At 38.9% G+C, this 27,882-nt stretch overlaps 1 protein-coding gene and 1 long non-coding RNA gene across 2 annotated transcripts in view; one reads left to right on the top strand and one right to left on the bottom strand.

The window, feature by feature from the left end:
- LOC133651053 (uncharacterized) overlaps positions 1-17,385 on the top strand; it is an 88,396-nt gene extending 71,011 nt beyond the window's left edge. Inside the window, exons 2-3 of the long non-coding RNA XR_009826365.1 lie at positions 890-976; positions 17,257-17,385. This is a non-coding gene — a long non-coding RNA (uncharacterized LOC133651053). The remainder of the gene's footprint in view (positions 1-889; positions 977-17,256) is intronic.
- tmem248 (transmembrane protein 248) lies at positions 806-27,170 on the bottom strand. The gene is made up of 7 exons (XM_062048956.1): positions 26,854-27,170; positions 24,346-24,504; positions 17,521-17,809; positions 14,524-14,674; positions 11,730-11,913; positions 7,436-7,579; positions 806-2,959 (listed from the first exon to the last, which is right to left on the bottom strand). Exons 1-7 carry the CDS (start codon positions 26,854-26,856, stop codon positions 2,939-2,941), a joined length of 951 nt encoding a protein of 316 aa, XP_061904940.1. The 5' UTR covers positions 26,857-27,170; the 3' UTR covers positions 806-2,938.
- Between the last annotated feature and the right edge of the window lie 712 nt (positions 27,171-27,882).

Raw genomic sequence — 27,882 nt, 5'->3', positions numbered from 1 at the left:
ATACTACACCAACTAAAAATGTAGTGTGCTGTCCTGATGCATTGTTTATTAGTTTATTTGAATTTTGCCCTAATTAAATACAAAAACATTTGATTTACTTTACCATAAATATGGAATATTGTGCAGTCCAAATGCATTTCATATTAAATAATGTTGCTTAATACAAACATTTTATATTATTTAATATATATGTATTATTGTGCTCTCCAGATGTATTTTATATCAAATATTATTTTTTTCACATTTTTTTCAGGATTAAATAATGCTTGATACAAAAAATGATTGTGCTCTCCATATGTATTTTCAAATAATTAATATTAAAAAATGCCAGAATTAATAAAATATTTAATATAACACTAAATACGTATTAATATGAAGCCGGGATGCATTTTTGCAATACTTAATTATGGGAATTGTTTCCTTTTTCTTTTTTTTTTACAAAAATCTAATTAGAATTATTACAAAAAGCATTTCATATTTCTTCACAATGAATATGTATTATTGTGCTTTCCAAATGCAGTTTTTTGACAGAATTAGTACCACTTAAAAGTTAATTTTATTACTTTTTTTTCACATTTTTGCCTTAATTAAATAATGCTTATAAAAGAAAATACAGTATTATAAAAACGTTCCCCCTGGCGTGTCATCATTTTTGGGATACTCTCCCATTTTATTAGAATTATATCGTATAAATCATAAGCTCAGTGGTATAAAAAAAAGGTATATTTCCTGGAGGCAACATTGTGTGTTACATCATCTTAGATGGCAGAAACAAATGAGCGGGAGGCATTAACTTAAAGAGACTTTAATTCACTTTGTATTCATCTACAGCAGTCATATCCACAAAACCACCTCCTTCCCTTCCCTAAGCTACGTGTCTTATCTACAGGGATGCAGCTTGATAAGTGAGGAAGGCACACGCTTGGCTTCCTACTCTTAGCCTGAAAGCTCTGCAGACAACTCAAGAAAACGCCCGGTGAGTAGAAAGGAATGGCCGTTATTGTCGATAAAGCCATTTTGTTGACACAGCGAGACACACAATTTTAAGGCCATTTGCGGAGCTGCACAGAGATGACACACACTTAGTCGTGACAGATGCATGCTTGAATATGATACATTTCTTGGAAGACTTTGAAATGAAAACAAAAATAACATTTATTTTTATTGATACGCGTTTGATACAATATTCCTATAATATCAACAAAAACATTATTCAAGTCTTTGAATGGATAGCATGGAATTTTACAAGATTGTGGAAAAAGTACATTCAACATTTTTATTTTGAATGGAACTAAATTAGGAGGCAAAGAAAAATGCAGACTAATGCGCTTCTCAACAACAACAAAAAATACAGATAAATTAAACATCTTGATTGTCAATGTTGCACAAAATAAAATCAAACTGTAAATGTTCATTTTACACACACGCCATTAAGAGAGAAAAAAAACACCAAACACTCCTAATTGTTTTGTCTTTTTTTGCAAATTTTGTAATACTACACGCACGTTTTAATCATAAATATAATCAGACGTTTTTTTGGGTGAGGGAATATGCAATAACAGAAAATTACAACAAAAATGCAAAATTCACGTCAAAATGTGCGCGCACAAAAAAAAACATAAAAAGTGCTTAAACAGTGTTTGCGTGGCGTAGAAAAATTCAATTAATTAAGGAATAATTCAAAAGCGGAACGATGTTTTCAGAGTGTTTGAGTGAGTGGAAGAAAATGGCATGATGAAGGCGAGCGAGAAAGCAAGTCCACAGCAGGTAAGGCAAGTTTCCGTCCGGCCCGACAAAACGAGATAAGTGTGTAATTTAGACGTCAACTTTGTCATATTCTGATAACACGTTACTAAAGTGGTGCACTTTAGTAAACACCAGCGGATCAATTTACGATTTTCGCTTTAAAAAAAACAACCAAAATACATAATAGAGCAGATTCCTGTTCTATTCTGCCTCCATCAACAAGTAGCTAAAAAAGAAACAGTCAGAAAAAAACAAAAAAAACTTCCGAGCATCTCAATGCCGCTTTTCAATTGAAGAAGTGAAATCAGTCAATGTTGATGATGAATTCTCACATCTTTCGGTTTGGTGATGTTGCACATTTGGATTTATTTGCAGTGACTATTATTCGAGTGGCACCATCTGACAGTTGGTAAGGTTTCTCCAAAGTCTTTGGGCGAAAAAAAAATAAAAAACAGCTCTGGCTCATTGCCGTCATTAAGAAACGGACGTGTTAATGCTATAAAAAAAATAAATAAATAAAAAAACATGGATGAACAAGGTTTACGTAGGGAAAAAAAACCAACATATTTGGCTTGCACTTCAGGGCCAAAAAAGAACCCATTATTTTGTTGAATGAAGCGCAATGTTAAGTTATTACTATTTGTACGTCGGTCTGAAGCACCCAGGAAGTAGCCTGCTAATTAAAACAAAAACAAATGAACGCTACCAGTTGAGCCTGAACTCGCATTGTAGCTATTGTTAGTCGCTCAGCACTGCTTGGACTCCTTTTAATATAAAGAAAAAGTACATTATCTTCTCCGTTTCGTGCCCTGCTCCTGCACCCCGTCTAGGCGGGCCTTGGTGAACAGATGGAGGTTAGCAAGCGAGCCGGATTGTATGGATGAATGTGTCAATCGTCTTTAAGGTGGGCAGCTGTGTGGTACTGCATGTTGTGATATGGCAAATCAATTGTTATTAGCAACAATAACACAAAAAGGTTCCTACATCGTATTTACACCACGGATGCAGGCACTTGTATCTTTGGTTGGATAATCCCAACATTGCGAGGAGGAGTTCAATCATTCGCCGAGCTCTTTTGTCTTTCTTCTTCTTCAACTTTAAAGTCCGCACAGAGACCAACAGGCAACCGAGTGCGTGTCCCTGGGTCTTTGTTTGGAACTGGTCTTACAACTGATCTTCTCGTACCGCCCGATTAACCTTCTGACAGAGCCACCTGCAAGACAAAACGGTGGGTTGAAGCGCAGCCTAATTCCAACAGAATTATTCATTTAAACAAAAAGGTGAACATGTGAAAAGGCAGGCTTCACTGCACGTCTTAAAATAAACCTTGTTTGACAAGTTTGAACTTTTCCTTTTTCGCCGGTGAATAGGCTAACCAAGCATTATAGCGCACTCAGCCTTGCTAGTGTTGCTAATGTTAAGATCAGGGGTGTCCAAACTTTTTAACTGGGGGGCCACATTGGGCTAATACAACTTGGCTGGGGGCCGAAAGCATGTAAACTATATATACAAAGTATAAGTAAGGCTATACATACTTTAGATATGTGTATATATTGATACATTTATACATAATATATTAACATAAAAGATATATAATAAATCATTAATATAATTGGATATTTAGTAGAGATGTCCGATAATGGCTTTTTTGCCGATATCCAATATTCCGATATTGTCCAACTTTTAATTACCGATACCGATATATACAGTCGTGGAATTAACACATCATGCCTAATTTTGTTGTGATGCCCCACTGGATGCATTAAACAATGTAACAAGGTTTTCCAAAATAAATCAAGTTATGGGAAAAAAATGCCAACATGGCACTGCCATATTTATTATTGAAGTCACAAAGTGCATCATTTTTTTTTAACATGCCTCAAAACAGCAGCTTGGAATTTGGGACATGCTCTCCCTGAGAGAGCATGAGGAGGTTGAGGTGGGCGGGGTTGCGGGAGGGGGAGGGGGGGGTGTATATTTTAGCGTCTCAGAAGAGTTAGTGCTGCATGGGGTTCTGGGTATTTGTTCTGTTGTGTTACGGTGCGGATGTTCCTCCGAAATGTGTTTGTCATTCTTGTTTTGTGTGGGTTCACAGTGGCACATATTTGTAACAGTGTTAAACTTGTTTATACGGCCACCCTCAGTGTGACCTGTATGGCTGTTGACCAAGTATGCCTTGCATTCACTTGTGTGTGTGAAAAGCCGTAGATATGTGATTGGCCCGGCACGCAAAGGCAGTGCCTATAAGGCACGCCCCCAATATTGTTGTCTGAGTAGAAATCGGAAGAAATTCGTGAGTCTCCCGGGAAAATCGGGAGGGTTGGCAAGTATGCCTGGGGGACGCAACTGCTCTGTACTCCTCCCTACGTCCGTGTACCACTCCGTACAGCGGCGTTTTAAAAAGTCATACATTTTACTTTTTGAAACAGATACCGATAATTTCCGATATTACACTTTAAAGCATTTATTATCGGCAGTCCGATATTATCTCTAATATTAAGAGTATGTGAAAGTTCTACTCCTACCTTGTTCACTTCCATGACGACCTCCTTAAAGTTTTGTCGTCAATCAGAAATATCAAGCATCTATCGTAAAATGTGCCAAACGTGGATTAGTGTGGCGAGAGTGCTTTGCATTTGTCCCCATCATGCATTGCAGAGGATTTTGAATTATGTGTTGTGCTTAGGGATGATGTTTGATAAGAAATTATCGAGTTTGAGCCTATTATCGAATCCTCTTATCGAACCGATTCCTTATTGATTCTCTTATCGAGTCCAGATAGGTTGTTGTATATGGAAAAAAACACACAATATTTGGTTTAACAAAAGCTCACTTTTATTATAAGAAAAAAATAAAATCTAATAAATAAATAAATATTGACTGTTACCCCCCTAAAAAAATAAAATAAAATAAATAAATATTGACTGTTGTTACCCAAAGTATATTAAGTGGGATTTCTAAGAAAAACAAATATATCCAGTAACACAAAAACAACCTGTCTCTGTGATCACTATAGGTGTATAAATAATAATAGTTAAATAAAATCAGTCCCTTGGGCACAAAACTGAAAATAATACAGCTCTCCAAAAAGTGCACTTCTGCTGCTATTTGACATAACTGTTTGTTATGACGCTTTGACATTTTTTCACTTTATTTCTTTATTGAAAGAAAATTCTATGAAGAGAAAAGTTGTTTGCAAATGTGGTTACAATGCTAATAAATGAGAAGTTAAAGCTAAAAAAAGAAATCACTTTATTGAGTTAACATTATTTCTTTATAGGGAGAAAGATGTGATGTTATGAGGTAGGCTAGGGAATATAACAACTACACTACACAGCATGCAACGGGAGTGACGAGCATGCGCGGTAGCCCCGAAAAGTGTTGTTGCATGTCGCCACCCGGCAGCTAAGAACGAGGTTATGAGCACGCTGTGAAAGTAAACGTCAAGAACTCAGCATACACGCCTCGTCTGCATTATTTATAATTAGACAGACAACACATCTACAGTGTGATTTTGTTTTGTTTACAAGGAAAGAAAAACAAAAGTTAAAAAAGGGAGATGTCATATATATATGTATGTGCTGCGGTTGCGACAGCTGCCGTAAAGGAGGTGCGTTGCTAGTAGGGATGATGTTTGATAAGGAATTATCGAGTTCGAGCCTATTATCGAATCCTCTTATCGAACCGATTCCTTATCGATTCTCTTATCGAGTCCAGATAGGTTGTTGTATATGGAAAAAAACACACAATATTTGGTTTAACAAAAGCTCACTTTTATTATTAAATAAAAAAATAAAATTTAATAAATACATAAATATTGACTGTTACCCACCTAAAAAAATAAAATAAAATAAATAAATATTGACTGTTGTTACCCAAAGTATATTAAGTGGGATTTTTCAGAGAAACAAATATATACAGTAACACAAAAACAACCTGTCTCTGTGATCACTATAGGTGTATAAATAATAATATAGTGTTAAATAAAATCAGTCCCTTGGGCACAAAACTGAAAATAATACAGCTCTCTAAAAAGTGCACTTCTGCTGCTATTTGACATAACTGTTTGTTATGATGCTTTGACATTTTTGAACTTTATTTCTTTATTGAAAGAAAATTCTATGAAGAGAAAATTTCTTTGCAAATGTGGTTACAATGCTAAAAATGAAAAGTTAAAGCTAAAAAAAAAATACACTTTATTGAGTTAACATTATTTCTTTATAGGGGGAAAAATGTTATGAGCTAGAGAATATAACAACTACACTACCCAGCATGCAACGGGAGTTACGAGCATGCGCGGTAGCCCCGAAAAGTGTTGCATGTTGCCACGCTGTGAAAGTAAACGTCAAGAACTCAGCCAACACGCCTCGTCTGCATTATTTATAATTAGACAAACAACACATCTACAGTGTGATTTTGTTTTGTTTACAAGGAAAGAAAAACAAAAGTTAAAAAAGGGAGATATGTTGTATATATATGTATGTGCTGCGGTTGTTTTAAGAACGTTGCGACAGCTGCCGTAAAGGAGGTGCGTTGCTAGCCTGGTTGCTATGTTTCCGGTTGGTCGTAAAAGTGTTCGTCATGTGTTGTACCCTGCTAAAATCTCTCAGTAAAGTTATTCGATGGATGTTAGCTTTTGTTTTGAACTTTATTACACCTTGGAGCGCTTTTTCCCGTCCATTGTTTTCCTGCTTTCGCTATCTGCGCCTAATGACTGAGCTACGTGACGTCAATTCTTGTGATGTCCCACGGGGCATTTCTGGTCGGGACGGGATTCGAATAAAGAATCAACTCTTTTCCTTTACTATAGTGGTCTCGATATCGGGTACCGGTTCTCAAAAAGGGATTCGAGTCCGAGGACTCGGTTCTTTTCTTATCAAACAACCGGGAAAACCGGTTTCGAGTATCATCCCTAGTTGCTAGCCTTGTTGCTATGTTTCCGGTTGGTCGTAAAAGTGTTCGTCATGTGTTTGTACCCTGCTCAAATCTCTCCGTAAAGTTATTCAGTGGATTATACCTTTTGTTTTGAACTTTATTACACCTTGGAGTGCTTTTTCCGGTACATTTTTTTCCCTGCTTTCCCTATCTGCGCCAAATGATTGAGCTACTTGACGTCATTTCTTGTGATGTCTCACGGGGCATTTCTGGTCGGGATGGGATTGGTCCCAGGGATTCGAATAAAAAGAACCAACTCTTTTTCTTTACTATAGTGGTCTCGATAACGGGTACCGGTTCTCAAAAAGGGATTCGAGTCCGAGGACTCGGTTCTTTTCTTATCAAACAACCGGGAAAACCGGTTTAGAGTATCATCCCAAGTTGTGCTTGGACATTTTTTTATAATATCCACAAAGTTCAGTGAGCAGGTTAGGTTGTGTGACCATGTGTGTTGACTTTTTGTGTTGGTTTTGTCACGCAGTGAGTTTGAAAGGTTGTGTGGATTGGGTTATATATAAAAATGTAACCGGAGTTGCTTACGGTGTACACAAGATGGGCGGCATTAAGTTGGAGGTACCATGCGGGCCAGTTTCCTATTAGCATATTCATGACTTTCCCATGGGCCAAACGTAATACGCCAGCGGGCCGAAGTCTGGACACCCCTGGTTAAGAGTCAACCTAATGTTGCAAGTGTGCGATGTGACGCCCGTTAGCGCAGAGTGACAGTGTAGATGCACAATGGCGGCGGCCGTACCTTTTCGGGGAAGAAGTCGGGGCTGCTTTGCCGCACTTTGCCGGGCCTGCCCTTGATGACCGCATAGCAGAACATAGTGATGACCATGACGAACAGGAAGTAGCTCGTGTGCATCAGGTGGAGGTTGATGAGGGAGCGGTCATCCTGGTGAGAAAAAGGCTAAGCTATCACTTTTCTACACTGTGTGGATGTCAAAGGTTTAGGGACACATTCTCATTGGATAACAAAGTGTCCCTATTGTTTTGCTTGCGACTATATCTTTCAGAAAGCTAAGATAATGCCAGGGCTGGACGATTATGGCAAAAATAATAATTACGATAATTTTTTATTCATATTGAAATCCCGATTAAGTACACGATTATTAATTTTAAAAAATATGAGTAGTTATGTACCACCGATACTCAACTTGAAATAATTTTAAAGAACAACAGGATATAACATGGTAACAAACAAGTACAAAAATAATAGTAACAACAATACATTTAAATGACAATACGAAAAAGTTTGTTTTAATTTTTTTGAATTCCATTTTACCACTGTAGTTTTTTTGGTCAATAACATTTTAACAAAATGCGAAAATCCACACATTTATTCGTGCAATACGTCTTGAGCAGTATTTCAAATCAAAGCATAGTCATTCTGTAAATGTATCAATAAGTACATTATGCTTGTGTAAGAAGCGCTTTTGAAACCGTTATTTTGTTAGCGCCGTCAGACCGGATATTGCGCACAGCGCTGTTATTGTGAAGGGGGGAAAGTGTGCTGCTTTTCTGAGCTTGACGAGTTTGGAGACGACCTTTGGCCGTTCGAAAAATAAAAAAGAGAGAGCGCCTCTCAAGTTGCGACTGCTGTCCTGTTTGTACATTGATCTGACATGATGATGTCGTTCACAACAACACAAGCAGATGAGATGTGTTGTGGGTGTATGGATTGTTCTTGCTAGCTCTAGCTTCGTAGTTTAGTCGCTGCTTCAAGTGGCAGTGCTTAGGGGATGAATAAGCGGTACCAGACATTATTTTCCCCAAACAAGTGTTTCTTTTCCCCACAATGACAACATTTCACTCACATTTATGTGAATTTCAATATCCTACGTTTAACAGTGGATTCCGTTTTATTGGCCACCACGTCCAAGGTTACGTCAACACAGAAATCGTATGGCCTTACTTTTCTTGTTAACTTTTGTGATTGTTGATTAGGCATGCTTGCGGTGGGTCAAATTAAAGTAGCAACCACGGTGCAGGGTTTCCCCGACACGTAAACTATCGTGGCGGAAGATTAACGCTGCCACACCTTCAAAATAAGTTTTAGTTTTTGTACATGAAGACAACTTAAAGTGATGTGTTGTATGAATAAATATACTGTGTTTAGGGCTGCAACAATTAATCGATTGTAAAAATTGATTCGTTTGATTGAGTCATTGATTAGTTGGATCTATTCTATGCGCATGCGCAGAGGCAATTTTATTTATTTTTATTTTTTTAATAAACTGCAACATGTACAAACAGCTGAGAAACAATAATCAAAATAAGTATGGTGCCAGTATGCTGTTTTTTTTCCAATAAAATACTGGAAAGGATAGAAATGTAGTTTGTCTCTTTTAGCCGATTATTAATCGATTAATCGAAGTAATAATTGACAGATTAATCGATTATCAAATTAATCATTAGTTGCAGCCCTAACTGTGTATAGTCTCTTATTTACGTACTATTGGCTACAAGTTTGAAAAACAGCTCAACTATCATAAAAATGTTCCTCCTTGCTTTATTTTGAAAAAAACAAAAACAAAAACATGCATCTAAATCGCCTGTCAGAAGTGCGTGACACCAAAACGAGTTGACACCCAGCAAAAGTAAGAGAAAGTTGAAGAAAAGGGTATTTTAACCTAATTAATGCATTTCCTATTCAAACCAGTGTTATTTGCCCTAAATCTTTTGACATAACTACCGAAAATAACTTTACGTTGTGTGCGTTTTCGAACCGCCGTTTGGACATCGCTGTGTGGAGTGTGCACTTGTCCCTGTGCGTGTGTGGGTTTTCTCTGGACACTCCAGTTTCCTCCCACATTCCAAAAATATTCATGTTAGCTTCATTGCAGACTGCACATTGTCCATAGATATTAATGTGAATGATTGTCTATCTGTGCCCGCGATTGGCCACGTTAATTTGAGTTAGCTAGTCCCTTGCACATTAGCATTAAGCCAGCCGCAATTGCATCCTGCATAATTGTATTGATTTTTACAGTTTATTCCAAATTATATTATTAATCTAACGTGATTTCTACATGTGTACTTCATGTGTATATATAATGTACTTTTTTTAGTGTGTTTAGTTTTACAGTGACTTCATTGTGAAAAGTATCAACAAAACACCTAAAGTATTTTTTTCCCAATCTAACAGTCAAAGGACTGTTTACATATTTATAACTAAATTGCAACATTCAGAGAGGGCAGAATAAAGTGTAGCCTGTGTTACCTTTTACAATAAACAACAATTGAAATTGCATTGAACCAAGAGAGCAGTCTACCTACCAAGTCATATTCCTTGTTTTAAAGCACATTGTGATTCTAATATAAATTAAAAAACAAAACAAACATTAATATTAATGGCTATATTAATAACACTAATATTTTTTATTTACACATAAAAAAAACATTTGTTTAGCTTTTTTAAAGTGAATGTATGCATCATTGCAAATCAAAATGATCATGTCATATACAGACAGTCATGGTCAAAAGTTGACATACACTTGTAAAGAACATTAATGTCATGGCTGTCTTGAGTTTCCAATCATTTCTACAACTCTTATTTTATTGTGATAGAGTGATTGGAGCACATACTTGTTGGTCACAAAAAACATTCATGAAGTTTGGTTCTTTTATGAATTTATTATGGGTCTACTGAAAATGTGACCAAATGTGCTGGGTCAAAAGTATACATACAGCAATGTTAATATTTGGTTACATGTCCCTTGGCAAGTTTCACTGCAATAAGGCGCTTTTGGTAGCCATCCACAAGCTTCTGGTTGACTTTTTGACCATTCCTCTTGACAAAATTGGTGCAGTTCGGCTAAATTTGTTGGTTTTCTGACATGAACTTGTTTCTTCAGCATTGTCTACATGTTTAAGTCAGGACTTGGAGAAGGCCATTCTAAAACCTTAATTCTAGCCTGATTTAGCCATTCCTTTACCACTTTACCACACTTCGTGTGTTTGGGGTCATTGTCCTGTTGGAACACCCAACTGCGCCCAAGACCCAACCTCCGGGCGGATGATTTTAGGTTGTCCTGAAGAATTTGGAGGTACCGGTAATCCTCCTTTTTCATTGTCCCATTTACTCTCTGTAAAGCATCAGTTCCATTGGTAGCAAAACAGGCCCAGAGCATAATATTACCACCACCATGCTTGACGGTAGGCATGGTGTTCCTGGGATTAAAGGCCTCACCTTTTCTCCTTCAAACATATTGCTGGGTATTGTGGCCAAACAGCTCAATTTTTGTTTCATCGGACCACAGAACTTTACTCCAGAAGGTCTTATCTTTGTCCATGTGATGTCGGATGAAACAAAAATTGAGCTGTTTGGCCACAATACCCAGCTAGAAATAAGGTTTTAGAATGGCCTTCCCAATGTCCTGACTTAAACGTGTGGACAATGCTGAAGAAACAAGTCCATATCAGAAAACCAACAAATTTAGTGGTCAAAAATTCAACCAGAAGCTTGCCAAAAGCTTGTGGATGACTACCAAAAGCGCCTTATTGCAGTGAAACTTGCCAAGGGACATGTAACCAAATATTAACATTGCTGTATGTATACTTTTGACCCAGCAGATTTGGTCACATTTTCAGTAGACTCATAATAAATTCATAAAAGAACCAAACTTCATGAATGTTTTTGTGGCCAACAAATATGTGCTCCAATCACTCTATCACAAAAAATAAGAGTTGTAGAAATTATTGGAAACTCAAGACAGCCATGACATTATGTTCTTCACAAGTGTATCTAAAGTTTTGACCACGACTGTATATGTTGATGTCATATTGACCACGCCCATAGCCATGCCCCTACCGCCACGTATATAGTGGCAATGTAGGGGAAACCCTGATGGTAACATCCCAAACTTCTAGGAGACACGCTCTTTTTTTCACTCATCCGTTTCACTGTCACAAGCTTAGGAAACTCATTGCTCATTGGTCATCATTTTTCTTGATTATAATATTTTCATGACCGTGAGAAACCGATATCTAGATTAAAAATTCAGCTCAATTCTCCAGCCCTAGATGACGAGTGATGAGCTTACATCGGGCACGATGACGGTGAGTTTGGGGTTGAGGGCGTGGTACACCTTGCCGATGGCGCCCTTGTAGCACCAGAAGGGGTTGTAGTCCTGGCTGTACTTGGTGTCCGAGTCACGCACCGTGGTGAAGACCTTATACCAGGAGGTGGCGTTGGTGTACGTCTCTGGCATGCAGTGTGGCGGCTGACTGCAAAAGCAAAAACAAAAAAACACACAGATTGGCTGGTAGAATTTCAAAGATAAAGATAGAGATATCCTATAATAATTGTAGCAAAAAGGCAGAAACGCGATAACTTCACCAGCTTGGGGAACCACACTTCTGTCATTTCACCCATCATCTGATTCATACGCCCTCTATCACCCTATTTACTATATCTATAGCTACAGCAGCCCATTTAAACATGAATTCCCCCCTCTACTGTTAGTCAGTCCAATCTGTTTTGCTTTAAAACTAATTATGTATGATTAGTTGCGCGATTTATCCACCCATCCATTTTTACCACTTGTAAACTATATAAATATGAATTTGGCCGACCAAAGAGCTTTTATTGCTGTCGTTTTATCATGATAGTGCATGTTGATGACACATTCTAGCTCTGTGCCACAAATTTGACCACAACAAGCGAACAAAGTGCAATAGAGCATCCTTGCTAGCGAGCCAGCGGCTAATGTCCCTCCACAGTGCAACTACCAAATCACAAATTTTCTCCTCCATGGCAGAAAAATATTCTTGCATGTATTATTAGCACAGGAGGACTAGAGCACAATGAATAGCTAAACATGCAACAAACACACTGTTGGATGGTAGGAGGGTACACAAAAAACATAGCTAAGCTAAAGCGCTTGAATGTAAACAGGGCTGGGCAGATCAATACAAATATCGACAGTAAGAATACCAATACCAGTATATGGTAAATACGACAGGGATTACGTCAATATTTTTTGTAATTGAATAATCGTTTCTGTGGTTTATTGTTTACATACTATGGAAATAAAAACCAATAGTAGTTTGTGCTTTTGTTGTTTTGCACCAATAACTATTATACATTTTGTATGTTTAGTCATAAAAGGGAATAAGGAAATGATTTGAATATTAATTGATATTGTTACACCACCATCCTGTTTTTTGTCACATTACATTTAATGATCCCGCAAATTTTAAGTATGAACATTGGTTAAGACCGACACTGCCCCTGTAACTATTTGGTGTTGGATCAATACCAAAATTTGTAGTATCGCCCAAAACTAATGTAGAGTACCCAAACAGAAGAATAAGTGCTTATTACATTTGAACAGAATTGTAGATAGAACCATGTTTGAAAAGAAAGTAACCATATATTACTACTACATTTAACAAGTAGATTAATAATAATTTGATAAAATCATACAACTGTAAATTATGCAATGTTCCTGTATTTGTCATCAGCTACATTTGGAGTCTTTGTAACCCATTTTGAACAGGTTCTATTATTTATTTACAGTATGCCAAAACATATTGGATTGGTGTGTTGGATCAATGACGTTCTGCATGCAAATAGTTGGGAGTGCATGTTACGCTTTTCTAGTACACGAATCAGGGCAATAGTTCTCAAGTAGGAGGATCCCGTCCAATGTTCCCTCTAAGGTGCGCGCCTGTGCAATTGCGCGCTGCTCAAGCGTCCTCTGCGCACGGCAAATCTATGCCACGCACAAAATCAAATAAAAAAATAAGCGCATAACAATTTTCGACACGACACGGACACGACAGAGAAAACAGTTTTCGTCGTCATTGTTCAAATATTGTAACGTTTGTTGAGATGCTTTGAGGACATGAATTCCGTCGATCACTTTACTGAGCAAAACTCTTCATTGTCGGCCATAAACACATCACCAAAACATTAGTAAAAAAAATATATCTAGCAAAACTGGTCATTTTCTGCAGTACAAACCAGACCAAAACCAACTTTGTTATATCAACAGCAGCCGCTCGCTCTTTCTCACTTGCGCCAACACATGCACATATGGCACTTAGCCAGTGATGCGTTTACAGACACACAAAAAGTCGGACAACTCCAACACCACACATAAAGTGTCATTCCAGGTCGTTACACTATGATTTACCAATCAAATGTGTGCTTATTCTAGTGTCATTTATTAGGAATCTTAATTTATAAATATTAATCATGAAATGCTGTTAGCATATTAAATAAATACTAATAAAAATATATTTTACAAACAGGAAGTTGCAGGAATGTACACATGATCCCCTGCTTACATCTCATTGTGCAACATGTGAATGTTTAATGGGAACTAAATGCAATGTCTGAAAGGGGTACAAATTATTTCCAAAGCAGGACCTCCACCCAGACAAACAATACAAGTACACAGTTCATGAAAAACAATATTTTTTGTTATTGTCATTGTAATTGGGCCTAAACACTTATATTAGAAAATCATCTCATGGAAATGACTGCTGTCATTTGATTATAATAATAAGAGAATGTTGTCTGTCTATCTGTGTCGGCCCTGCGATGAGATGGGGACTTGTCCAGGGTGTACCCCGCCTTCCGCCCGAATGCAGCTGAGATAGGCTCCAGCACCCCCCGCAACCCCAAAAAGGGACAAGCGGTAGAAAATGGATGGATGGATGGAGATTTAACTGGTTATTTGGTCAGATTTGGGACAGGTGTGCTGCTGGTGTAGCCACAGTGTGCACGTCTGATGTTGCTCACATGGGCTCCACTGAATGCTCAGGGAGTTTTTGCGTTTGCTCACACACATGAAAAATTAGAGGGAACATTGATCCCGTCCAACTCACACTGTGACCGGGAAGATATTGCTGGCGGCAGAGACGGTCATGCACGTGCTGAACACCACCTGCTCGCAGTGGCCGTGCAGGATGCAGTCGTCCGCGTTCCAGGAAACGGGCAGCGTGAACGTGATGTTGATCTCTTCGTGGGCTTCACGACCTGAAACACCAAAAACGTGTGAAACAAACCTTTACAGCTGGCAACACGGGGAAGTGGCATAGGACAATAATGGCTACGTGTGGCAACATTTTCAGGGAATGGAAAATCTTCACTGCTGTATAACCTGCACACTGGCTACTTTGAAGTGTATCAAAGTATTGAACTTCTAAAGTGACAAAAATAAATTGGGCAACATTGTATTTTTGCCTTGGCAGGCTCCCCCCTCGTATATGCAGGGTGATAACTAGATGGAAGGTACCATTATGATTATATAAGGGTAGATGCTTACACTGATGTCATTGGGAGTCAAATGCACCTTTGTCCAGAGCAGGGGTGTCCACAGTGCGACCCGCAGCTAGTTTTTTTTAACAGCCCGTAGAACATTTAAGAAATATTATTTAAAATAACATAAAAAAAAGTGGAGCGTAAGTACACTGTGTGGCACAGGGGTTAGTGCATGTGCCTCACAATACGAAGGTCCTGAGTTCAATCCCGGACTCTGGATCTTTCTGTATGGAGTTTGCATGTTCTCCCCGAGACTGCGTTGGTTCCCTCCGGGTACTCCGGCTTCCTCCCACCTCCAAAAACATGCACCTGGGGATAGGTGGATTGGCAACACTAAATTGGCCCTAGTGTGTGAATGTGAGTGTGAATGTTGTCTGTATATCTGTGTTGGCCCTGCGATGAGGTGGCGACTTGTCAGGGTGTACACCGCCTTCCGCCGGAATGCAGCTGAGATAGGCTCCAGCACCCCCCGTGACCCCAAAAGGGACAAGCGGTAGAAAATGGATGGATAAAAAAGTGGAATAAAAGAGTAAACAGATGAAATGTAAGAAGAAAAAGTTGCAATATTGACTGATTACAGAAAGATGCCATGCAGGCTGTTTTTCCTTAAAGCTGTTGTTCAAAAAACAATGAATGTTATGAAATATTGCGCTATCCAAAGCTCCAATTACCTCACATCAAAATTTACACTTTCAAATATTTTGTGTGTTTGCCATATGAAAATTATTTTTTGACAAAAAGGGCATAAAACAAATAACAATATTAATAAAAACCTAATCGACGGATAGCTCTGAAGGGCTCCCCTCAAATTCGGTCCCGGGGAAGGGTCTATATATATATATATATCTCAGCTACAATCGGGCGGAAGGCATGCATGTCATATACATATATGTATTGTTGCGTCTGACCAGATGTTCCTCCAAGGGGAATTTAAAGCGCTGGTCAGTCCCAAGTTCTTTTGATGACATATAAACTGAACTCAAAAGTACCACCAGGACAGGATAGGTATTTTGTAATTTATTTTCAAATATTTGAGAATAGAGACCAGCCTCGAACAACACATACAAATGCGTAGCCAAAGTTGATCTGAAAAACATCACGGAAAACACTCTCTTCTTCAATATCTCCCCCCGCCCTCATCTCTCTCACCCCAAACACATGCTCATTGTGTCTTTTATCTAGAGTCGGCCTGGGAAGGAAAGCAAGGAGGATTCCTCCTCTCTGCCTTCTACCTCAAGGCCGGCCCCAGTGCAAGCACTTTGTCATTAGATGATTAGAAAAGCAAAAGAGTACAATATATATACACACACACACACATTACCGTTCAAAAGTTTGGGTCACACAAACAATTTTGTGGAATAGCCTTCATTTCTAAGAACAAGAATAGACTGTCGAGTTTCAGATGAAAGTTCTCTTTTTCTGGCCATTTTGAGCGTTTAATTGACCCCACAAATGTGATGCTCCAGAAACTCAATCTGCTCAGAGGAAGGTCAATTTTGTAGCTTCTGTAACGAGCTAAACGGTGAACATGATTGCACAAGTGTTTTGTAATCATCAATTAGCCTTCTGAGCCAATGAGCAAACACATAGATAGATAGTACTTTATTGATTCCTTCAGGAGAGTTCCCTCAGGAAAATTAAAATTGTATCATTGTACCATTAGAACACTGGAGTGATAGTTGCTGGAAATGGGCCTCTATACACCTATGTAGATATTGCACCAAAAACCAGACATTTGCAGCTAGAATAGTCATTAGCAATGTATAGAGTGTATTTCTTTAAAGTTAAGACTAGTTTAAAGTTATCTTCATTGAAAAGTACAGTGCTTTTCCTTCAAAAATAAGGACATTTCAATGTGACCCCAAACTTTTGAACGGTAGTATATATATATATATATATATATATATATATATATATATATATATATATATATATATATATATATATATATATATAATCTTATTTTTTAAATAATAAGTTAAAGTAAATAAATAAGTCATAAAAATGTTAAAAAATAAGTTGTATATATATATATATATAATCTTATTTTTTAAATAATAAGTTAATAAGTAAATAAATAAGTCATAAAAATGTTAAAAAATAAGTTGTGTATGTGTGTGCGTGAGAATACATGTATGTATATACAGTATATACACCAATATGCACACACAACTTATTTTTTAAAATTTTTAGGACTGAGACCCTCTCCCGAACTTGAGGGGAGCCCTAAAGGTAAAAAAAAAAAGAAAAGTCAATGTTTTGGTTTTGAAAATTAAAAATATGCTTTGATTTTTCAGTGTGTGGCCCTCTGTGGAAAACGTTTGGACACCTCTGGTCCACAGCCGCACCAAAATGCTCTTGCTTTCTTTCTTGGCCCTTGCATACATCCTATTTACTGTCTTTTGTAGAGTACCGTATGTTCCAAGAAAGGTCGTTGTATATGTTGTCATTCTTGTTTCGATTAACCGTAGCTCCCCCAGTGCAGCCCCCCATGTACTGTGACCATGCTTTGGTTGCCTTGGTTTCATGTTGACGAAATAAACTCAAACAAACAAACTCACCAGACAGGCCGACCTGCTGCCCGAGCACGGCGGCGTACAGGTGGGTGATGTTGCGCGAGTAGCCCCCGAACGGACGCTGGGGATCCAGTGTAAGTGTGATGGGCACCGAGATGTTGACGGAGCCCGGGTCCTCGGAGATCAGCGGCACCTGCGTGCTGGAGCGTGCCTGCCCGCTGGTCAGCACCAGGCTCTCGGGCGTGGTGGACTCGTTGAGGCCGTGCTTAATGGTCTCGTTCTCCGACACACACAAGTCCAGTTCGTTAAAGCGCAGCAAGAACGTGTTCCAGTCCTACAGAAGCAAGGTGCGGGCATAAAAATTAGGGACTGGGTTACAGTGGTCATTGGTAATTAATAAGCATTTTTAAAAGCAGGAATGTAAAAAAATAAGTAATACAATATCCATTAAAGGCCTACTGAAACCCACTACTACCGACCACGCAGTCTGATAGTTTATATATCAATGATGAAATCTTAACATTGCAACACATGCCAATACGGCCGGGTTAACTTATAAAGTGCAATTTTAAATTTCCTGCTAAACTTCCGGTTGAAAACGTCTATGTATGATGATGTATGCACGTGACGTCAATCGTTGAAACGGAAGTATTACGACACCATTGAATCCAATACAAAAAAGCTCTGTTTTCATCTCAAAATTCCACAGTATTCTGGACATCTGTGTTGGTCAATCTTTTGCAATTTGTTTAATGAACAATGAAGACTGCAAAGAAGAAAGTTGTAGGTGGGATCGGTGTATTAGCGGCTGGCTGTAGCAACACAACCAGGAGGACTTTGACTTGGATAGCAGACGCGCTATCCGACGCTAGCCGCCGACCGCACGGATGATCGGGTGAAGTCCTTCGTCCTTCCCTCGATTGCTGGAACGCAGGTGAGCACGGGTGTTGATGAGCAGATGAGGGCTGGCTGGTGTAGGTGGAGCGCTAATGTTTTTATCATAGCTCTGTGAGGTCCCGTTGCTAAGTTAGCTTCAATGGCATCGTTAGCAACAGCATTGTTAAGCTTCGCCAAGCTGGAAAGCATTAACCGTGTATTTACAGGTCCATGGTTTAATAGTATTGTTGATTTTCTGTCTATCCTTCCAGTCAGGGGTTTATTAGGGTCCGCCCTGTACCCTGTACAAAGGACTCCCCAAGGGAGTCCTTTGTACTGGTTACAAAGGAACCTATTGAATTTGTAATGTTTATTATTAGTTTATTTTGTTTCTATCTGCATTTAAGCACGATGCTATCACGTTAGCTCCGTAGCTAAAGTGCTTCGCCGATGTATTGTCGTGGAGATAAGTCACTGTGAATGTCCATTTCGCGTTCTCGACTCTCATTTTCAAGAGGATATAGTATCTGAGGTGGTTTGAAATACAAATTCGTGATCCACAATAGAAAAAGGAGAGAGTGTGGAATCCAATGAGCCAGCTTGTACCTAAGTTACGGTCAGAGCGAAAAAAGATGCGTCCTGCACTGCACTCTAGTCCTTCACTCTCACGTTCCTCATCCACAAATCTTTCATCCTCGCTCAAATAAATGGGGTAATCGCCACTTTCTCAGTCCGAATCGCTCTCGCTGCTGGTGTAAACAATAGGAAAATGTGAGGAGCCTTTCAACTTGTGATGTCACGCTACTTCCGGTACAGGCAAGGCTTTTTTATCAGCGACCAAAAGTTGCAAACTTTAACGTCGATGTTCTCTACTAAATCCTTTCAGCAAAAATATGGCAATATCGCGAAATGATCAAGTATGACACATAAAATGGATCTGCTATCCCCGTTTAAATTTTAAAAAATTCATTTCAGTAGGCCTTTAAGTTGCTCTGAAGCAAAATAGCTATCGCTGATCACTTTTGCGTGGCATCAAAACACACCTTGCTGAAATGCACACCCACCTAACATGCTTATTGATTTATACGGAATCTTTGATATGATGTAAAAAGGTCTGTGCTCTGCACATAAATGTCATACATAAATATTATGTTAAGCTGAGTAATTGTAATGAAATAGAAACACTGATGGACCTGTATGGTCTTTATAAGATGACATAAATGCATTACACCTTGCACTGCAAACATAGCTGACTTGTTAACGCCTTTAAAAAAAAGGTGTTGACAAAGGACTTCCGTGCTGTGCGATGTTACATGATATTGGTGGTGTACAACCTCTTGTCCGAATAAAAATGGTAATAAAAAATGCATTTTTAATCACATTATTTACACCAAGGGATGTAAATTGCGGACTATAAGCCGCTACTTTTTTTCCTACGCTTTGAACCCTGCTGCTTATAAAACGGTGCGGCTAATTCCTGAATTTTCTTCGCTGACGACTATAATGCAAATACAGAATTTTCCGCACTATAAGGCGCACCTAAAAACCTCAAATTTTGTCAAAAGCTGACAGTGCGCCTTATAATCAGGTGCACCTTATATATGGACCAATATTGAGCCTCCAACAGGTAAAAGTTTCAATCAATCCATCAATCGCAACTACGGTAAGCAGCCGCCGACTTCATTTTCCCCCGTAGAAGAAGAAGCAGCGCGCGGTGCATGCTGGGATATATGACTGCGCGAGCCGTGCCGTTTCATTTCCATTTGTTTGTTTATGTAAAGACCCCAAAATGGCTCCTATTAAGAGACACGCTTACGACGCAGAGTTTAAACTTAAGACGATCAGTCACGCAGTAGAACACGGGAATAGAGCAGCAGCGACACTGACTCGATTAATGACGAGACGGATGCGGGCATGTTGGATGCCTAATTCGCCCAACTGGTTAATTCGGACACTGAAGAAGAATTCAAGGGATTCGTGGATGAGGAATAACTTCATAAAGTGAGCTTTACATGTTTATTTTGTGTGTTGTGTGACATTAACGTTTGAGCAACGTTGAGTTATTGATATATTGTTATTGCTCTGCACTATTTCGAGTGTTACTATATTGTGATTGCACTAACGTTTGATTTACCGTAACAGTATCACTGTTTTTTACGTGTTTATTGAATCAGGGAAAAGTCCCCCTCCACTATGTGATATAAATGTTGCACTACATGTTATACCTTGCTGTTGTTAAAAGATAAACAAAACACCACGTCACTGACTTTACCTCGGGGAAAATAATAAATCAGCTGTTTATTCATTTTGGGAGTGAACAGAGTTGTCAGAACGCTGGTTTGTAATCTATTAATAAAGTTTGACTGACCTGACTGTTTTGTTGACATTCCCTTTAGCGCAGCTCCATCTAATGGATGCATAACGTAACCCCAGCCTCTACTGTAGCGTCTATTCTATGCGCCTTATAATGCTGTGCGCCTTATATATGAACAAAGTTTTAAAATATGCCATTCATTGAAGGTGCGCCTTATAATCCGATGCGCCTTATAGTGCGGAAAATACGGTAGTTAAAAAAACAAAACAAGCAAAGACAGTGAAAAGGTGTGTTTGTGCTATGGCGCCATCTTTTGGACGAGTTCGCTCAATGCAGTTGCTGCAGTGCCCTTCAGTTTAGAGATTTTAACTGCAAAGTCCATAGCGTTTTTACTCGTATGGATTTTTTATCCATCACTCCAGGCAACGTTTGTAATTTTTAAAATATAACAAACAATCCTTACAAAGTCCCACGTGTGATGTCTGCAGGAATGTTTGCATGCATATTGCACATGCTATCTTAATGTAATGAAACTAGCGTTGACAGCATTAGCTAATATGGTAAAACATTTACGAGTGTCTGTGTTAGTATTAACTTACAATAGCATTCTTTTTGTCTTGTTTCAGTTTCGTAAATTCACCAAAACGTCACTGTGGAAGTCTGTTTAGCTAATTGGAGAGCTAGCTTCAGCAGTTAGAGGGTGACAGACACCGTTTGGAAAAAATTAAGGTACCGTATTTTTCGGACCATAAGTCGCAGTTTTTTTCATAGTTTGGCCCGGGGTGCGACTTATACTCAGGAGCGACTTATGTGTGAAATTATTAACACATTACCATAAAATATCAAATAATATTATTTAGCTCAGAGACTAGACGTATAAGATTTCATGGGATTTAGCGATTAGGAGTGACAGATTGTTTGGTAAACGTATAGCATGTTCTATATGTTATAGTTATTTGAATGACTCTTACCATAATATGTTACGTTAACATACCAGGCACGTTCTCAGTTGGTCATTTATGCGTAATATAGCGTACACTTATTCAGCCTGTTGTTCACTATTCTTTATTTATTTTTAATTGCCTTTCAAATGTCTATTCTTGTTGGGTTTTATCAAATACATTTCCCCAAAAAATGCAACTTATACTCCAGTGTGACTTATATATGTTTTTTTTATCCTTCTTTATTATTCATTTTCGGCTGGTGCGACTTATACTCCGAAAAATACGGTATGTAAAAATACATTTACAAAATCTTTCGGTGTGAATACCTCATTTAACAACATATATACATGTGGGCTCATAATCCAGTGCAGCTAATATATGTAAGAAAAAAAAATTCCGCAATTTTGCGGGTGCACCTTATAGTCTGGAAAATACGGTAAATATATTACCAATAAGAGTACTGATAAATGCGGATATCGATAAGGTATTGGAATTAGGTATGTCCGATAATGGCTTTTTTGCCGATATCCGATATTGTCCAACTCTTAATTACCGATACCGATATCAACCGATACCAATATATACAGTCGTGGAATTAACACATTATTATGCCTAATTTGGACAACCAGGTATGGTGAAGATAAGGTCTTTCTTTTTTTTATTAATTAAATAAAATAAGATAAATAAACTAAAAACATTTTGTAGAATAAAAAAGAAAGTAAAACAATATAAAAAAAGTTACATAGAATTAATGAAAATAAGTAAAATTAACTGTTAAAGGTTATACTATTTAGGGATGATGCTCGAAACCGGTTTTCCCGGTTGTTCGATAAGAAAAGAACCGAGTCCTCGGACTCGAATCCCTTTTTTAGAACCGGTACCCGTTATCGAGACCACTATAGTAAAGAAAAAGAGTTGGTTCTTTATTCGAATCCCTAGGAACGACTCCCGTCCCGTCAAGTAATGCCCCGTAGGACATCACAAGAAATGACGTCACGTAGCTCAGTCATTTGTCACGGACCGGGTGCAGCGTGCTGCGGTTCGTTCCCAGGACGCAAAACTGACGGCTCCGGACGAAAGCGTGCAGGTAGGAGATGATTTATTTCTCATAAATCATACACATTACAACAGACAGGAACGAAACAAAAGGAAAGCGTGCCGTTCGCACGAGAAGCTAAAGCAAAAACTTACTTAGCACAGGAATACTAGAAGCTAAGGTAACTTTAGCACAGGAATCATGAGCTCGAAAACCAGAATGCCAACGTAAGTGTCGCAAATGCAAACAATGAAGCCACGATGAGTGACAGGAAAAGGCAGGCTTTAATAGAGTCTCTGATGAGCAACAGGTGCAAGGCAGGTGAAAATCATAAGTAGCCATGGTGACTAAAACAAACCCCCGAAGTGCACAAAACAACTAAGGAAGTCCAAAACTAACAGAACATAACTAAACAAAACATGATCCAACCACATCATAATACATCACAGTTTCATATCATTTCACTTTACAGGAGTAGGAAGAAGTAAAGCTTATTTAATCCTACCCCTTTCCCACTTCATACAAATATATACATCATTTACTGACCTTTTTATAATAAAATATCTGTGAATTAGTACATACAACAGTTTTGTAATACGTAATTAATTAATTCAGTCATTATTAATATACTGACATGAAGAATATCTTATTTTCAATAAGGTTGAAAGTATTTCTCATAATTCTTCTTCTTTGTACTTTATAAGCGCTATTCATTTGAACAACCTCTTAAAGTGGATCATATCAGTACAGTTTAACTTCTTTACTTAATCCATTCCATCATTTAATTCCACATCATTTTAGCTGTTTGTAATTTTACCAAATCGAACTTTAATTTTTTTGACTCAATAAATAAAGTGTTTGTATGTTCTCTATATCCAACATTATGTATCAGTCTAATTAATTTTTTTTGTAACACAGTTAACGAATGTAACGCACATTTGTAGTTATTTCCCCACATTTCTGCACAATAACTCAGATATGGTAATACTACAGTAGCGAGTAGTAGAGAATGTGAAGTGATTTGTTGAACCAAATATTGTGTTTTTTTCCATATACAACAACCTATCTGGACTCGATAAGAGAATCGATAAGGAATCGGGTTCGATAATAGGCTGGAACTCGATAATTTCTTATCAAACATCATCCCTAGTACTATTAGTGGACCAGCAGCACACACAATCATGTGTGCTTACGGACTGTATCCCGTGCAGACTGTATTGATATATAATGTAGGAACCAGAATATTATTAACAGAAAGAAACAACCCTTTTGTGTGAATGAGTGTAAATGGGGGAGGGAGGTTTTTTGGGTTGGTGCACTAATTGTAAGTGTATCTTGTGTTGATTTAATAAAAAATAAAAACCGATACCGATAATTAAAAAAAACGATACCGATAATTTCCGATATTACATTTTAAAGCATTTATCGGCCAATAATATCGGCAGGCCGATATTATCGGACATACCTAATCGGAATCAATAAAATCCTAACTCTATACACATCCCTACATTGGGGTATGAAGTTTGTAAATGGGGAAAGACGTTAATGTCTCCCGTATTCATGTTAGCATTTCTGCTAGCTTTTCCAGTAAATGAGAAATATTAGAGCAATATTAATAACATGGCAGTTTTACGTCAGCTCTAAATGTTGGTTCCAATTATTTTCTCCGAAGAATCAGCATGCCCTCGCATGCGCCTCACCTCCGTCAACCCTGGCGACTTGATCTCCTTGATCTTGAAGAAGTAGCCGACAGTGAGGAAGGCGATGGCCAAAGCGCTGACGCTGATCATGAAAATGACCAGCGGCGGACGGTTGGTGATGTAGCTTCTCAGGTTCTCCAGAGGATTCAGCAGGTACACCTGCACGGGCACAAAACACACCATGTGACGCAGGTCTCTTAAAAACATTCGAGCATACATTGCACAATGACTTGGATGCCAGAAAAGCGCCTTTATGTAGTAGGTGTGTGTGTATTCGCAGTGGTCACTGGGCGCAACTTCTGAGTAGCGCTGTTTTCAGAATTCAACTGTGTTCCTGTGTTTTAATCACCTCTATACACCAATACTGATGACGTACAACACATGTCCCAGTTAATCCAGAATATCAACATTTTCGGAAACGCACCACAAAAGGTTACTCAATTTGGCATGTTTACACTTGACAAAACTACCCCGCAAAACATCTAAAGTGAGTAAAATGTTAATTGTGATCCCTATTAGGTCATTTAAACTATATATTTATCTGTGAGTCTGCCAAATATCCTTTTAATTGATCGATTTGATCGCCCGTGCCTCACAGTAACCCTTTTCTTCTTCATGGGCGGCGTGGCTCGGTTGGCCGAGGGCTCCGGGTTCGATCCCAGCTCGTCACTGCCGTTGTGTCCTCGGGCAAGACACTTTACCCGCCTGCTCCCAGTGCTACCTACACTGGTTTAGATGTAGCTAAAAGATGTAGGTAATGGGCTTCATTATGTCATCCTTTCTCACTGGCACTCGAGGGCGGACGCTCCTTTCCTCTCCTGCTTGCTTCTTTGTCTTGTCGCCTCTTTTTGCACTGCTCTCCAAATCCTGTGCAGCCTGGCCGAGACTCTCCCGAAGAACAGTGCGGCGAAGACGCAACAAACTCCCTTAATATGTATATGTGCTTTGCTATGGAGGTTTTTTTCCCCACTCCAAACTGGGAGCCCAGTCTAGATTGTATTTTTATTTTACTCATCCTTCCCCAGCGTTGACCTTTTTCCCCATCTTTTACGGCGTTCCTGTTCTGTAACCGTTTGTTTGTCTAATCTTGAACGGGTTTGTGCTGAAAAAGTTTTGTTGTACTCGTGCAATGACAATAAAGACCTACCTACTACCTATGTAAAGCGCTTTGAGTCTCTAGAAAAAAAAGGGCTATATAAATATAATTTACAACTAAATTTACAAGTCGAGTTCGACCCGCCATGTTCACTCAAATTTTCTCTCACTTCCAATGCAAATTTCATTTTTTTAATCTATTAGAAATATACTGTAACTAGAGATGTCCGATAATATCGGGTTGCCGATATTATCGGCCGATAAATGCTTTAAAATGTAATATCGGAAATTATCGGTTTCAAAAAGTCAAATGTATGACTTTTTAAAACGCCGCTACTACGTAGGGAGACGTACAGAGCGTCAATAAACCTTAAAGGCACTGCCCTTGCGTGCCGGTCCAATCACATAATACCTACGGCTTTTCACACACACGCAAGTGAATGCCACGCATACTTGGTCAACAGCCATACAGGTCACACTGAGGGTGCCCATATACCGTATAAACAACTTTAACACTGTTACAAATATGCGCCACACTGTGAACCCACACCAAACAAGAATGACAAAACACATTTCGGGTAAAACATCCGCACCGAACACAACATAAAACACAACAGAAACAAATACCCAGAAACCCTTGCAGCACTAACTCTTCCGGGACGCTACAATATACACCCCCGCTACCCCTCAACCTCCTCATGCTCTCTCAGGGAGAGCATGTCCAAAAATTCCAAGCTGCTGTTTTGAGGCATGTTAAAAAAAAATGATGCATTTTTGTGACTTCAATAATAAATATGGCAGAGCCATGTTGGCATTTTTTTCCACAACTTGAGTTGATTTATTTTGAAAAAACCTTGTTACATTGTTTAATGCATCACAACAATATTAGGCATAATAATTGTGTTAATTCCACGACTGTATATATCGGTATCGGTTGATATCGGAATCGGTAATTAAGAGTTGGACAATATCGGAATATTGGATATCGGCAAAAAAAGCCATTATCAGAACATCTCTAACTGTAACTATGGAAACCTATTTTTTTCTGCTTCTTTATTCAGCAACCTTTTAATACAATTGTAATAAAACTGTCTTGATGTTTATCACAGAAAAAATAATAGTAGATCACTGAACTCGTCTTCACAAGACCTGTCTGATAATACTAGATTCATGTATATCAATTAATCTTTCAAACTTTTAACTTTGTCATGTCTTTAACTTGTTTTCTGTGACGTTAAAAGGGACACGGGTGGCGTGTCACAAAAGAAGGTGACGTCATTTATATAAGAAATATTTACTATGATGAAAAGGATTGTAGGTGTTTAACACCACACAAAGCGATCATTATGATGAATTTATGAATTGTTGGGTCTGGAAAGATAAATATTGATGAAATAACAAATGAGCGCTTACCATTTTCTCTGAGAGTGAAAGCGGTCGTGGTGGAGCTGCGTGGGTCGCCGCGACCGAAAAGGCAACTTAGCCGAGCCCCGCGCTAGCTAGCCTGTTAGCCTCCCTCGTCGGCTAGTCCCGGGATAAAACGCTGCGAAACAACCGTTCGGCGGCGACCGTGGGGCATGCCGTGCGACAAACAATGACGACGGCTCGTCCCATTCTTGTCGGTGTCGTTGTTTTGCAGCCGCGGCAAAAAGGAAGTGTCAGTGTTTGTTATGTAGCCACTATTCAGTGATTGCGTCAGGGTGGGCAGACTCCGCCCATCCGCAGTGCTTCTTCTTCGTTTTGTTTAACGGCGGATGCAAACTGTATTAGGCCGCAATACCGCCACCGCCCGGATGTACATGGTCGTCCCACTAATGGCTTACAGCAGGGGTGTCCAAACTTTTTTCCCAGCGAGGGCCGCATACAGAACAGGTGAAGGCTGTAGGAGCCACTTTGTGCTTTTTTTTTGGTACATTCAAGATCCTTAAAACCCAGTGGCGGGCCGTGCGTTTCCCACCTAGGCCTTCAGTGATGTCCGACTTCAATGATGACCTCTCAAAATACCATCATTTATGTCCCCACATGACCATTGCTGGAGAAATACAATACAGTATGTATGTATGTATGTATCAATCAATGTTTATTTATATAGCCCTAAATCACAACTGTCTCAAAGGGCTGCACAAGCCACAACGACATCCTCGGTACAGAGCCCACATAAGGGCAAGGAAAAACTCACCCCAGTGGGACGTCGATGTGAATGACTATGAGAAACCTTGGAGAGGACCGCATATGTGGGTAAACCCCCCCCCCCCCCCCGGTAACACCACCACCACCACCCCCCCCCCCCCCCCCCCCCCCCCCGCCCACCCGGGGGAGACCGAAAGCAATGGATGTCGAGTGGGTCTGACATAATATTGTATGTATGTATATACATATATGTGTATGTATATACTAGGGGTGTGGGAAAACATTTATTCGAATTCAATTCAAATCGCGATT

Source organism: Entelurus aequoreus, linkage group LG05 (genome assembly GCF_033978785.1).
Source record: "Entelurus aequoreus isolate RoL-2023_Sb linkage group LG05, RoL_Eaeq_v1.1, whole genome shotgun sequence".
In the NCBI taxonomy this organism is placed as follows: Eukaryota; Metazoa; Chordata; class Actinopteri; order Syngnathiformes; family Syngnathidae; genus Entelurus; species Entelurus aequoreus.
This window is presented reverse-complemented; position numbering and strand designations above follow the sequence as displayed.